At 35.8% G+C, this 15,703-nt stretch overlaps 1 protein-coding gene across 2 annotated transcripts; it reads right to left on the bottom strand.

Annotated features, from left to right (window-relative positions):
* Positions 1–1,798: 1,798 nt before the first annotated feature.
* LOC135076814 (anosmin-1) lies at positions 1,799–14,550 on the bottom strand. 2 transcript variants are annotated; one of them, XM_063971260.1, is made up of 10 exons: positions 14,444–14,550; positions 13,205–13,448; positions 9,370–9,556; positions 8,073–8,271; positions 5,486–5,670; positions 4,918–5,060; positions 4,283–4,436; positions 3,114–3,255; positions 2,907–2,973; positions 1,799–2,275 (listed from the first exon to the last, which is right to left on the bottom strand). In XM_063971260.1, exons 2-10 carry the CDS (start codon positions 13,370–13,372, stop codon positions 2,108–2,110), a joined length of 1,413 nt encoding a protein of 470 aa, XP_063827330.1. In that variant the 5' UTR covers positions 13,373–13,448; positions 14,444–14,550; the 3' UTR covers positions 1,799–2,107. The 2 variants fall into 2 exon arrangements, with proteins under 2 accessions (XP_063827330.1, XP_063827332.1); XM_063971262.1 differs by having other exon boundaries at positions 14,383–14,550.
* Positions 14,551–15,703: the final 1,153 nt, after the last annotated feature.

Here is a 15,703-nt window from a genome sequence, read left to right on the forward strand (position 1 = left end):
ATATTTTATAATATGATATAATTATTTTGTAATATTCAAGTGTTTTTGATACAGACTAACATTTTAATATTTAATGATTGACCAGGTCTAATCACTACAGAGACTGGACCTACATTCAAAACATTACGCGCGCTTTATTTGCAAAGGCTCGTGAGTCTGACAATATCATCCAAGGTTGGGCTCAAAAGTGTACTTACTTCCCAATTATTTCACAGAGCTCGTACACATCGTCGAATAGCACTTCGTCTTCAGCCATTATGATCTAACACAAGCACAGTTCACCAGATCTCAGAAAAAGGTTTCAAACATTTTCACACAGCCTTCCGTGCCCAGGATAAAAAGGTTACGCCCAGGGAGTAAATTCTTAATTTCTAAAGCCACTAACTATTAAATGAACACCACTTGATATTTGAACAGGAAGTCTTGAGTTGTGATCGTAAATAAATCACGGAAAAACATGATTAACCCTAAATAGTGCATTTTATATCATAAAATTACGACTTGTATTTTCTAATACGATTTCAAAAAGGATATCAGAACAATATTAAAGATTCGGAAAGTAAAATACAATACTATAGTAAAATTACGTGCAGAATAGTGAATCTTATAATTAATTGTGTTAAAATAGCAAAATTATTAATTCGATTATTTTTTAAAATCAGAAAATAGTTTTATTTTCTTTTGACATTAGATACTACGAGGGTTGCAAAAGTCTGTAGTGAAGTGAGCTGCGAATTGGAATCAATGTTGCCATTCTAAGACAAAAATGACCGAATAGTAGTTTTAGTTATTTTTCCATAAATAGAATCTTTATATCAATGATGAAAATTACAATAAAAAAAAATGAAATAATTTATATTTTGCACCAGTAAATAAAGATTGATAATATTTATTGGTAATTGACAGCAAAATAATTAATGATGTAAGTCAAGGATGCACAATTCGCGGCCCGCCATCGATCTTATAAAAATAGGGTAATTGTAACAATTTTAATTCTGAACCATTATTCATTTTTTTAATTTTCTGTGTCCCAAATATCAATAATAAATAAATATTATGTAATAATAATAGACGATTTGATACCATTCCGCAATAATTCGAAATCATAACTTTATAAAAAAATCAATAAACTTCATTGTGATCTTAAAAACTTAGTTAATTTTAAATTACCTGTAAATTACGATTATTGGTCACAATGTAATTAGCAAAAGTAGGTAGTCTGATTGAATTGACAAAATAGTGACGTCACTTGCCTAAAATGCCAAACAAAATCTATGGGTGAGTTTCGTTTTGTCAGTTTTAAAAGTAAGCACGTCAATTGATTATTGGTGTCAATCTTGGTTATTCGTCCAAGGTGTCATCAACACGTTTATTGACTTTATTAAAACAATATCGTCTGTTTCCAAATACTCAATTTAACGATTAATTCTGTTAAAGATACCTACAATTAATATTATGCCTACCTAAAAAAGTATTGTTTATCTAACCAAAGAAATATAAACTATCTTTACTAATTTTTGATAATGGCAAAATTTCCCGAAACAATAAGATTTTACGTGGTTTACGTGGACCCTCAGGGAAGATCTTATTTTTTTTAATAAATTATTATTGTTACTAACTTACTTTAACATAGGCATAGTAAAGTGCATAATTTAGGATAAGTTAGGCTTTTTTTCAAGAGTGCGGAACACAGTTTATTAATTGCTACCATTTTCAAATCCAAGATATCACTACAAAACTTTTACAAAAGTAATGATTCTAAATAACTTCATAGTTTTATTACAGAAATAAAACAATCTATAATTTCTTAAACTTTATTTTCACAATAAATTAATTTATTCTTATATCAAAATAAGATGTCTCTCACATTTAACATTTAATTTTACAATTAAAATCATTCTTTCTAAGTTGGTGGTGGTTCTTATAAGATAAAAAGTTAAGGTATAAAAGTACTATATTATGTATAGTTCATAATCTCAATTTCAAAAAGTAACTAGGTACTTACAAAGTCTTATTTTGAAAAGTTGACCTAAATATTAATTAATTGTAATACACTAGACTACACTCAAATTGTTCTACATTAAGTAAAATTTTCATTACAAATTTATCAAGTGTTACAATTTAAACTCGTAGCGTTAATTTTTTGTTTAAAGTATTCACATCCAGGCACATTTATTATTAGTTCAGAATCAGGTTTCTTCGATTTTCGTGACCTATTAACTTTTATTTTATAGCTGCAGCGGTAATTGAGTTCGTAAATTTCGAAAGTATTTTTCTGAAACAAAAATTATTGGTTTAAAAACATAACCGACCTTTTTGCATAGTCGGGTAAAAATCAAGTATAGTAGAATTTCAAAATTTAATGGTGGCAACTCTAACATTCGCGGTCTTTCTATTTGATTGCTAGCTTCAGGTCAGTGGTCATGTCATTTTTAAAAAGTTAGCGCGGGCAGAGCAGACTTGCGCGTTTTTATTCACTTCGCTCTATTCACATGCTGTTCAACTGGAGCACCTTTGCGCAGAACCAGCCACCTATCGTATTACTGACCTAGATTATTAATGAAGCTCACACATTTTCAAGGCTTATTGATTAACTTGGTAACTTAACACAACCACTTGCTAAGTAGATAGAAGTTAATAAAATACGATTACGATACCTACTTACGAACTTATTTAATTTAAAACTCTGCCTCTACGGAATATATCAACGATAATAAAAATGTTCGGTTAAAGGTATTGGCGCGAGTTTTGCAATACTCTAACTTCGTTCGTTCGTGCGTTTCAGCCAAATGACGTCCACTGCTGGACCCTAACTTACTTAAAGATTATTAAGTTATTAGGTACTTCTAGAAAAAACTTTTTTTTTGACGTTTTAAAGATCTACGTCATTTGATTTTGTTAATTACCTCTGTTACTGCGGTCAAGTCTTTTTTGGGCTGGTCACATTTTAATGTTTGCCAATAGACAAAATATCTGGAAAAAAAATACATGTTTTTTAATTTAAAATAAAAATTACTAAATTCTAAATCTAAAGCTAGGCTCGCGGGATTTATTAAACAAAATTGAATTAACAAAGTTAAGCTTTTTAACTGTTACCTACTGTTATAACTTACTTTCTGGGTTGTTCATTATTTTTTGGTAGAGGTTCCCATGAAATATTTGCTTTTAATTTATGATTATACCAAACGATTTTCTGCAATTTAAGTCCTTTTATTTTTGATTTATCATTCTTTTGCACTAGCTGTTGTGGAGCATCTGAAATAGAAATAGAATATTAGTACATTTAATATACCTATTCCTAATAGAAATACATAAACTAATGTAGGTACCTAATTAGGTTACTTAAGTACATTATTTTACAGAATGTGAGCTTTTGATGCCTACTTAGCTAGTCCACACCTTAAGGGTATTTTACTGCTTCCATTATAAGTAAATCAAATAAGTTAGGCAGAAAAAACGAAAATTAATTATGTAAGTAGGTACTACAAATGAGTTGAGGGAGCAAATCTCATTAAAATATATTTCGCTTCTATGACCCAACCATCACTCGAGAACAGGGGAGGTATTTATTAATTTAATACATAACTTAATTAATGTCATAATGAGTAGCTGAAATTCCCCCATATACCTACCTAATGTCAAATTATTAGCGACACAGCCTGTCTAGTAAATCTAAAATACAGTATGTTTGGGATAGGGCTAGCGATAATTTAAGGCGATCTTAGTCAATTTTGACAAAATGCTCCCAAAAACGTGCCCGTCAAAACTAAATTTTTTGACAAAAACTGAAATTCATAATTTTTTTTTATGTTTTTGGTCATTATTTTTCATTTTTGTGTTTTTTTTAATGACACAATATTATTGGCTTACAATTGAATTTTTTTATTTATCTGTAAGACGGGCACATAAGAAATACAAACAGTTTTTATGTAGAGTCACATAAAAAATTAAGCCCCCCCCCCCATTACAAGAGGAGGTTGACATCCCAAACACCCTGTATATAACTCAAAGGTGACTGACTGACTGACATAGTGATCTATCAATGCACAGCCCAACCTCTGGACGGATCGGAGGTAGATGTTATGACGTAGGCATCCGCTAATAAAGGATTTTACGAAACTCCACCCCTAAGGGGTTAAAACGGGATCCACGCGTACGAACCCAATATACCCAAGGCGTGTGAATTGGTATTCAAATCGCGACCACAAATTATATTTTGAGTCGCGCGCGACACTGATCGTTCGGAAATACGCGATTTCCTTAATACCTACAGAATACCAACCTATCCGCTGATTTTCATGCACGTTAGTGGTATTGTAGAAGATGGAAGCCTTATTACTTCGCAGTTTGCTCTGGCCGTATTGGCTGACCGTTTGCACTTGAAGGAAATACATGGAGTTCGGTAGCAAATCGGTGATATCGACGTAGTTTTGTTCCTGTGGAAGGTAAAAGTGAATGTTATTAAAAGACTTTTTTTTGCATGCCAGATCCAGCCAGATCATCGCCCTTTGGACCGATGGCATTTTAATCCCGTTTCGTAGCCGGCTTCGAAATTAGATTTTTTATACCCGTATAAGCCAGCTACGAAACTGGCTACGAAGTAGTGCAAAGGGGATCATCGCAGATCTTACAGTATCATGAAAAAGTTTCAGTGATATGGTATACTTTAGAGTTTAGTCAAAATACACTCTTAAGTATCTATTTAAGATTACCCACTCAAAGAGCACCATAATCAAACCTCGTCAATCTAAAACAGCTTGATTTAAAAACTTCTGGCATGTTACCCTTTTTTTAGTGGCTATAAAAAAGAAAAAAATGCTATGGAATTCAATCATAAGTGCCACTTGTGGTCTAAACTGAATAAATATTTTTGATTTTGATTTTGATTTTTTGATTTTGAATCCATGCTTTTCGTACCTTCGGGACGATTTGTTGTTTGACAAACACAGAGTCAAGCGGTCCAGCTAGGCCCTTGACGCGTCTGCTCCAATAGACTTTGTACCTTATGACTGGCAAGTCAGAGTTGGGTTCCTTCCACTCCAGCCTGACGGTGACGGTCCCTGCAGGAATTTATTTAGATATTATGTGTTTTTGATATAATTCATAAAATATTTTCCTAAGAAATAAGTTTTAAGTATTATTGTGTGAACTGTGAGTTAATTATCTGCAAGCTGATTTTGCGTTATAAAAATGCAAAGTTAGAGAATGTTGATTTAAAAAAAAAGATGAAACCTTATGAAATATTTGAAATCAACATCTAATAAATTTAACACATATTTTTAGTCAACCGGCAACAATAAATCCAATTTAATTGATTGGTCGATATAACACCAACAAATAAATTACATAAAACAATCAATAAAATTCTTCTTTCATTATCCGAACGTATTTTAGGTGCTTATAATATCCTCAATCGTAAATCGATAACGTAACTATTGGATATCTAAACAAAATGATTGAAATTACGGTTTCTTGATTGGCTTACCGTTTTCCGCCTTCATAGGATGGACTCTCAGTTTCTTCGGAGGCGGGGGGTTCCTTGGCCCTTTCCTCGGAGTGAAGGGGGCGCTAGGCTCTGAGAAACCTCGGGTGCCTGACGCGCTCACGGCCGCCACTCGGAACCGGTACCAACGACCTGGTTTTAGAAGATTCTTTAGAGATGATCTAGTCCTGAAAAAAAAAAAGGATATTCTTAGTTATTATTTTTTTTTGCGTTAAGAGTCGCCTTTCCATCCTAATTTTAAAATAAGTCCACCTTCGTTCGTTCGTTCGTTCGTTTCAGCCGAAAGTCGTCCACTGCTGGACAAAGGCCTCCTCCAAGGATTTCCACAAAGACCGGCCCTGCGCTGCTCGGATCCAGGCACTTGCCGCGACCTTCACCAGATCGTCTTATTATCTTCAGATATTCTTATACCTAACCTTCTTCAAACTCCTTTTATATAAAATTTCAGGAAAACTGACAGCATCACTCTCGTATGCATCTTAGATGTGTGTATGTACAGTTGCTTTAGGTTAATGTTGCATATTTATAGGGTTTAGCTACGGACAATAAAAACATAACAAAATTGCGATGAAGTAGGATTATTATTCATTCCTGAGCCGGTGATGTAAGTAAGCATGTTATGAAAGGTTACAACTTACAATTAATCTATATATATAAAAGAAAGTCGTGTTAGTTACTCCACTTATAACTCAAGAACGGCTGAACCGATTTAGCTGAAAATTGTCAGGGAGGTAGTTTAGAGCCAGGAGAAGGACATAGGATACTTTTTATCCCGTTCGAAATTTTAAAAAAAGTCTGCTTATTTATTGCCATTAAAGCGGAACAAAGTTCGCGGGGTCAGCTAGTTTGTAATATTTGCGGGGAAACAAATTGACAGAAACAGACACTGGACAAGTGAACCAACGAGCTTCTAAATTACGATCCAATCAAACATTTTATTATCGCGTGACGAAATGATTAAGAGACGAACGACATTATTATACTCGTAGACTACAACATTATTTATTGTATTTGTTTCTGTAAGAAAAATGTGGTAAGTAGGTACGAATAGGTATTCTTTGGAATACTTATTCTTCAGTTAAAAATTGTCCGGCGATTGGAAAAAATCACCCCTAAACCGTACCTTGTAGAACAGTGGTTCCCAAAGTTGTCTGGGCTACGACTCATCTAATACAATGTTCCCAAACTCGGGACCCACCTATAGGAAATTTCGCTCGCTGCCCAGTGGTTGGATCGGTAGGATGGTGTGTCGTCGTTCTACAGGCAGGGCCCACTCAATGTTTGTTCGCGACCCACCACTGGGTCACCACGACCCATAGTTTGGGAAACCCTGTCGTAGAACGATTCATGAAGAAGAGGAATTAATATTAAGTGAGCATTTACGTCACATTGTTACATTAGTTACGGAGCGATGAGCATACCTACATACTAGAGACATAAAAGTATTATGCGGAAGACGCGATAGAAAGCGTTGGAATTAAATGCATCGCCAATTAAAGTCATTGCATAGGTAGGCAAGTACTACGAGAGTATATTGACCTACAGAGTTAGGTACTCAATTTGGCAGGGTAAGTTCCACGCAACAAAATTTAGAAGAATTCGTTCATTTGTTCGATTTTTTAAGTATTAGTTATTTTTAAACTTTACTCCTAGCCCTTATGAAACGAATCATTATTACTATAATCAATGCTCAAGAACTGATTCGAGTCTGTGATGGATTTTGAAGATAAAAAAGTCGATTTTGATCAGCTTATTTAGTGAAAAATGTTTTTCCCTGTTCCGTTATAATTAAAATAGCATCAGTCTTCAATCGATACTTTAGTTTATTTAGAGTTTTGATATCATTGTATAATGCGGGCCTTAGTGTTTTAAGCAGAGTCCTACGGGTAGGTACGGTTCTATCAAGTCGTCTGTTTTCGTTTAAGCGACTGGTCTTGGATGCTTAATTTCAACTACTAAAAGTTTTTATAACCCTGAGTTGAAAGACAATGCTACCATCTCCGATTGTTTAAGTACTACATTAACATTGTAAACTACCTACAAAAGGCAATTCCGCTATGTATGGTAGAGCAGACTGGTCGTGAATCCGAAATTGTTTCAGGAATAATACAGTAGGTACTCTCTATTTGAACGACCTGAATGCAACACACCTGCTACCGAGTTCTAAGCGAGTGCTTTAAAACATTTTAAGTGAGCTGACGGTAAAGTGTTAAGTTCTACACTTTAAAATACGCTTTAAAATTGAAAAAGGTATTCTAGGCGTGGTGAAAACCAAATGTTTTGGTTAAAACATATCAACCTATAGCTCGTACGTCAAATCATCTTTCGAGTTCTCATCTTAATCATTACGTCATAAACTATTTCCTGATTATCTTACTTCTAGGCACGAATACAGATATTAAGGCTGGTTTTGATGCTTCCGTACACATGTATTATCTACAGAATCTGAACTAGCTTCATTTAGTGACATTTCCTATTCCATCAGACCCGTGTTACACGACGATCATGCTTTAAGGTATCCATAGTTGAAATGCCATAATATAATTATTATTTTTTGGTCCTCCCTTACTTATTGGTCCTCAGCAGCATATTCCAGTCCCCGAGCCTTGTTTCTTCATACTTGGGGCCTACGTGGTGCTGCTCCTCCAAGATGTACAGGATCCGACCTGGCACGGCTCTGGCTGCGTCTCCCACGCCATCGGACCACTGGACGACCACAGCACGCTTCTTTTCTTTCACTTTGTCTACCGTTGGCAAAGCAGGGAGACCTGAGGAAGAATAATTCATCATCATCATCATCATTTCATTCATCATTCATTAGCTCCCATACTAGTGACGTTTCCTAATCTATTAGGCCAGTACACATCGAGCATGATTTAAGGTATCGTTCATCATCATTTCAGCCATAGGACGTCCACTGCTGAACATAGGCCTCCCCCAATGATTTCCACAATGGCCGGTTAGTGGTTAGAGGGAAGAATAGTAATAAAAAAGTGTTATAAATCCTTTAGTTATGGATTATGTATAAAGTGGGCAAGCTAAAGAAAAATAGAAAAGCCAACGTAACGACTAATCAGTAATAGATTGTATTATTTTATCCTTATGAATGTGTAATTAATTTGTAAAATTTACGTATAAGAATCGAATTAGCTCACAAACATACATGCTCATATTAATAAATTACCTGATTACACAACTAATTATGTGTGGCTAACTTTTTTGAAGAATTATTACGATTATCCAAGTAATGTTTTCACCCGTGAAGTGAAACTAACGGAACAAAGGGCATGTCACAATCGTGTTCTACTCCTCAAAAGTAAGACTTGAAGGCCCAAAGGCTCGCTGCAGGTAGACCCGCAGCCGTGATGACAGCAGAGCTGGGTTCCATCGCACTGCGAGTCAGCGTTGCAAGCTTCGTAAGCTGCTGCCCATTGTAACTTCATCTACACGGTGCTATTCACAATCGTATTCTGTGCCTCAAAGGTTGCCTGGTAAGACTTGAAGGTCCAAAGGAACTGGGAGTCAGCGCGGGTGACAGTTGTATTCTATTCTTCAAAGGTTACCTGGTAAGACTTGAAGGTCCAAAGGTTCGCTGCAGGTAGACCCGCAGCCGTGATGGCAGCAGCGCTGAGTGCCATCGCACTGCGAGTCAGCGTTGCAGGCTTCCACGCAAGCTGCTGCCCATTGTAACTTCATCTATTTGTATATTGTGCTGTTCATAATCGTATTCAATGGCCTTAAAGGTTACCTGGTAAGACTTGAAGGCAGTGGGAGTCAGCGTTGCAAGCTTTCACGCAAGCTGCTGCCCATTTCAGTGTCACCTAGATGGCGCAGGTGACAGTAGTATTCTATTCCTCAAAGGTTACCTGGTAAGACTTGAAGGTCCAAAGGCTCGCTGCAGGTAGACCCGCAGCCGTGATGGCAGCAGCGCTGAGTGCCATCGCACTGCGAGTCAGCGTTGCAGGCTTCCACGCAAGCGGCTGCCCATTTTGGTGTGTCCTGTATGGGGCAGGTGCCCGGCTTCTGTTCTTGGGAACGGCATTGTGATCGGCACTGGGAACAAAAATAACTAAGTTTAAAATCCATCCACAACTCCATATCGTTATCACACGGCTAAAATAACAAAATAAGTAGGTAAGCTCTGTACGAGTAAATACTAAAAATTCCGATGATAGATTAATAATGAGAATATTACACATTTTCGAGAGGGTAGGTACCCAACTACCCACCTATTACTTTACTACTGAAGGCAAGAAATCTAAAAAGCTCTACCATGAACTTTCAAAAAATTCTGCTCGACGCGAATGACTCACATTAATACAGACAGGAATCATATTTAATAATATAATACACATTTTAAATAAGCTTTTAAACAGGCTTTGCTCATTATGTGTCAATGTTATTATCAGATCGAGCCAACTTAAAGCTCAGAATGGAAGCTTGTGAACAAAACCTTGAACTTTTGCGACTTTATCAAACAATAGACATTTTTATCAAAACTACTTACATATTGCTTATTCTAATATCATAAATTCCAAATACCTTTGTCGGTTTTGTTAATAACGTATTCCAGTCTAAACCTTGCACTTAAACTTATAATTTGGTATCTCCGCATAAACAGATAAAAATTCATGTAAATGTAAGTAGTTCATATGGTGAGAGCAGACGTAGGCAAGCGAAATATCATGGGTTCGATTCTTACATTAGGCAATCGGATTTTTTCAAGTTAACGTGGAAATAATGTAAACACAGAGTTAATCGCCATTGTAAAACTTAATTCCCACTTTTATTTCGTCAATTAAACTGATTAAGACAGTTCATATTTTTGTGCGTACATCCATTGTTCTGCTTTATTTAATAAGAAAGCGTGCTAATTGTTTAATAACCGAGGGCTTTGTTGTGCAAATTGAACCCAGTGCGTTGTTTGGAGAGAATGCGTACGCGCACTACAATGAGTTTACTCGATTAACATCCATTAAGGGTTTGCTACACTGGATGCATTCTGCCGGTCAAAGTGAACGCAGACCGCATCATGTAGAACAACATTGTTTGATCTCTATACATTTTGTATTGATGGGGTTTGACCGTGCGGGCACGACCGCATGAGCAAAGAACGCAAACCGCACCACTGACAGATTGCTTCCTCGCCTCGTCATGATCGCTGACAGATTGTATTGCCCGGACCGCTGACCGTTGCCCTGACCGTCAATATTATTCATACATGATGTGGGCTACGCGCTGCCCGTAGAACGCATCCACGGCATCCAGTCTGGCATGCCCTTATAGTCTTAAGTTTCAAAATAACGATGTCTTTGAACTGTGGTGATTCATTGCGTGTTTTTCATTGCCGAGGGTCGTGCATCGTGGTTATTATGACTAAATGGTTAACACGCCTAAAGTCAATTTGTCACAGACTTTTTACGATGGTCCTTTACCTACGATACATACTTCTTTATTACGATACATAGGTAGTGCGAGACTGATTTAATTTAAGTTTTTTGCCTTTTGCTTTATGACTAGATCAGTATCTAAGAAGGTATGTCAGTTAATGAAATATATGCACACACTTTATTATTTAAAAAATGGAACGTGGAAAGAGAGTCAGTTCAAAAGTTTGTAGAATTATTACTAGAACTTATCGTAGGGAAAGTTACCAAGTCTTAACTTCAAGACATTACCTAACTATCTCGTTGAAGGACCATAACCGTGGGAACTGCACTTTAAAAAAAACACAAGGTGAGACCCCACAGAGCGCTAGAGGACTATAGGGCAGAGAAGATAATAAAAAGGGGGAAAAAAGGGGCGTATTAAAATGTGGCGATCTTCATTCACAAAAAGTATAAGAACGCAAGAACTGTTGAAAATTAATGGGTCCGGGTTAATAACTGGCTCTACGCACTAAGAAATTTTCGACAACCGTACGAAAAGTTTGGTCGATAATATTTATTATAACAAACAATTTTTTGTTGCGAAATAACACGTATAATAATATAGTACATAAGATGAAACGTTACATGATATAATATTGTCATCTACACTAATACAAAAAATATAAAATTGCAAGAAAATAATAATTTTAAGATTGAATTTTTAGTGAAAACTCAGACGTGCAAGCATCATAACATTTTACTTGTTTTGTTGCAAAAGTTTCACTCCAAATAATAATTTCAGTCATTCAACTCTTACCAGTTATTGTTTTAAGTGAAACAAAGAAACTTTTGTATCATAAAGTTGCAGAATCGCTTCTTTGATTTAAAAACGCGGGAAAAATATCAAGGCATCTACTCACTCATTGATAACATTCGTAGAAGTTCATTCGTTTAATATTGTCACAATACAGATGGGTATAGTAGCTTCTCTAGATTTTATGACGTCATTTTGCAATATAATATACAGGACATTGCAAAGAATGATCACTGTACTGTGCAGCTGTAGCCAACTATTTGGTACATTTTTTTTCTATACTTCCCCCAGTTTCAGAATTTCGATTACCCAAGATTTTCTCCCAAGAAAACTCTGAATCTGATTTAAGAATAAGCCTATGTGCAGACCACCGACTTTTAGTTGGCCGATAGTTGGCTCGGGCTGTTAATCAGTAGGGAGATGTCATTGTATGAAAGTGCGCACATTGGATCGGCCGATTCTTCATACAAATATTAGAATCAGGCCCAACTATCGACTGACTAAAAATCAGTGTGCATCTAGGCTAAATCAACTATAATTTGGCTTGAATTATCTCACATCAATTCAAGATAATTCAGAAACGATAATAGGCTTATTTCATACCTAACTAATGTAGAGAATAGGCATTCTCAATCATACAATCTCAAATAATAGTATTTATTTTCTCATCTTTAGTAGTTATTTAGCGCAGTCATAAAAATCTTGCTGTCATGAATATGAAAAACAAATTGTAATTTATATAAGTACTTAATTCTGAACCTGAGTTAATATTATTTATTTAATGTTAAGTTAGTTAGGAAAGTGTGATTGAGCGGCATGTTCGCTTGTAATGATCAAACAATAAATATAAAATTAAAAAAGTTTGCGTGATAATGGGCTTTCTCTACATTACATCCATTGTGTCGTAATTTATTAAGATGTAACAAAAACCACGAGGATTCTTTATTATAATTGAGTGCGTTTACCTACAACTTTATTCCATTTTGTGGCAATGAAAAACATCGTGGGAAAAAGTCTGATATTGTATAGAATATTCATTGATGATACAATTGAAATTATAATTATAAATGGTCAGGCACGCGGTATGTTTATTTGTAAATGCTATGCTTGAAGAATTTTAAACAAGAGAGCTTTTTTGTTCTTATAAACAACTTAATTATTTGTTTTAATCCATGCGTTACTCACATTGAAAACAGTTTTTGTTGCATAATGAGGTGCCAAAAGTTTCTCTATCTTAGAATTCTACTTATCTTTTCTTAGGCTGAGTTGCACCACGTAATTTTGAGCGTAAGTATGACGATAACCGGTGGTTTTTGTATGGAATTTGACACTTTTTTGACGTTTGTCAAAGTTAAACTACGATGGTGCAACCCAGCTTTAAACTGCAACATTGTTTGTGCTTTAACTATAAGGGTCTCAATATAAATATAACTGGAGAACAAATAACAGAATAAAACCTTTTATTGCTCATGATTGAGTTAAGTTATACCGGATGTTACAAATAAAAATATTACTAACCTTTCCTCTAGTTTCTTTGTTCGCCTCCAAACAGACGAGGTCGCATCTGGCTTTCGATAGCTGATTGTTCTGGTGTTTCGAGAACCTTCTGACCCTGGACCAGACCACTGGCACCAGGCACACCACCACCAAAGCGAGCAGGACCCTCGAATGCATTCTGAGCTTCATTTGTTTATCTTCTATTCAAATCACTTAACGAACGACGATTGGTGACTACAATTGCTCTGATTAACGATTAAGCCATCTGAAATGTATTTTTATCGTGAGTAACGACGACAGCATATCAAGCTGTATCACTGTGCGCTACTAAAGTGAATAAAATGATGTGCTGTCGACTGCTGAATAAAGTAAGAAGTTATTGAAAGAAAATTTCACGAAAAACAAGCGAAAAGAAAACAGAAATATAGCGATATTTCAATCACGGAAGTTGAAATACAAATGTTAATTGAAAGTAGACTTTCACAGTGATTGATTTATGTATTTGTTGAGATGTAAACATTTATTCGATTATATTGTTAACAATTCGTGAAAAAAATTGGTTAATAGTGTCAGTAATAAAAATAAAAATACTAAACTATTTAGGCTGTCCATAAGTCCATTTTAGAATATTTGCTTTGGATGATTAATATTAATTGAAGCAGGTAAAAAATGAGAGATTACTTTGATTGAAAGAATAGAAAATAAGCTAGCAAAGTATGTAAAGTACTATACGTAAATTATGAAACCGAATACTATACAAAATAATTTTTCTCTATCTATAGATAAGTAGTAGAGTCTAGAAAGTTATGTTTACAACTTTAAGTTACAGTTAAGTTTTGGTGCCCTTATTATAACTTAAACACTTCTAAAGAAAAATAATATCAAATGTGAGAGTCTGTTTACATATTGAAAATGCTTTAATGTATTATTGTGGATCACATACCTACTTATGAACGGAATTTGATAGACAATAAAGAATGCTCTATTAAAAGTAGTAAATACGCGTGGATATGGTATAAAATAAAACTAACAAAAAGTACTGCTATTTTTATGTCTTAAGAATCAAGGATTCATAAAAGATCGATACAGCACTTAAACACTTAAAAACTTTTTGAGGCTTTCAAAGTTAACATGTAAGTGCTTAGATCAAACATAGAGTAGGGAATCCAAAAAGAAAAAGTAGATAAATAGTTTAGCACCGGTCCAAGATCCATGGCGACCATAATTCACAACACAAAAAACAAAACAACAGCGATCCACCTTAATCGAAACGTCATTCGGTATTCGATATGTGCTTGTCAAAGTTTTCGAGTGTCATTGACCCCTTGGACTCAGCCGGCGAGCTCGGGACGCGCGGCAAGACTGGCGGCGCGTGCGCACCGACGCAGTTCGTGCATCAACTTCATTAATACACATCGGTGGTGCTTTCCTGTATGGTAGGGCTGCCTCGTAATAGTCACTTGAATCATTATATCTATAAAGATGGTGCAACGATGTTTCTGTGGTGAAACTGGAAGACGTGGCATTCTGACAATGTAGAGCTCAGTCAAAAAATTACAGTTTGCTACAAACAAACTATTGATGATTTTGGAGTACGGGAAACATCCTGTAGAGACTGTTAACGAAGACATTGCAACGATGTTTCTGCAATGAAGATTAGGGAATGCAGAATCGGTTCTGGTTTGAGGAACCGGGTTTTTCGGGTCTGGTGATCATAAGAACCGGGAGCACCGGTTTTTTCGGTTCTTTCGGTTCCAAAAAAACAACATTTTGATTATGTTTTTTTTTATTGAAATAACACTTCTTTGAATAGACTAGGAATAATCAACAAACATGATTTACAATATTTTTCTATTTTTACTAAATTCTACTCCCAAAATTATAATAAAAGTAAAATAATTAGTTTTCAATTGAGGTACAGACGACGGCACGTCAAGGTAACCACTGTGGGTTCCTGTGTAGTTGTAATAGGGGCGAGTTTGCAACAAAAATGGGTAGCCTGATGTGCTGTCGTGTGTAGGTACCACAATCAGTCTTTTTCATCCAACTTATCGATATATTTGACTATTTATATATTGACTGTCAGATGCAAAGCAAATAAAGGAGAAGTAGTGTTGCCAACTCTCACACAAAAATATCATCATCATCATCATCATTTAATTTTAAACCATAGGATAGGACGTCCACTGCTGAACATAAACCTCCTCCAATGCTTTCCATGTTGATCGATTGGTAGCGGCTTGCGTCCAGTGCTTCCCTGCTACCTTTATGATGTCGTCGGTCCACCTTGTGGGTGGACGTTCCACGCTGCGTTTTCCGGTACGCGGCCTCCATTCCAGGACCTTCCTGCCCCATCGGCCGTCAGTTCTACGTCCGGGTCGGGCTATGTCCGCTGAATCCGCTGACATAGAAATGAGGAGATCCGTAAATGAACTAAAGTCGCTACTTTAGTTCATTTACGGATCTCCTCATTTCTGATTCGATCTCATAAAGAAACACCGAGCATAGCCCTCTCCATAG

This window comes from Ostrinia nubilalis, chromosome 12 (genome assembly GCF_963855985.1).
Source record: "Ostrinia nubilalis chromosome 12, ilOstNubi1.1, whole genome shotgun sequence".
Classification (NCBI taxonomy): domain Eukaryota; kingdom Metazoa; phylum Arthropoda; class Insecta; order Lepidoptera; family Crambidae; genus Ostrinia; species Ostrinia nubilalis.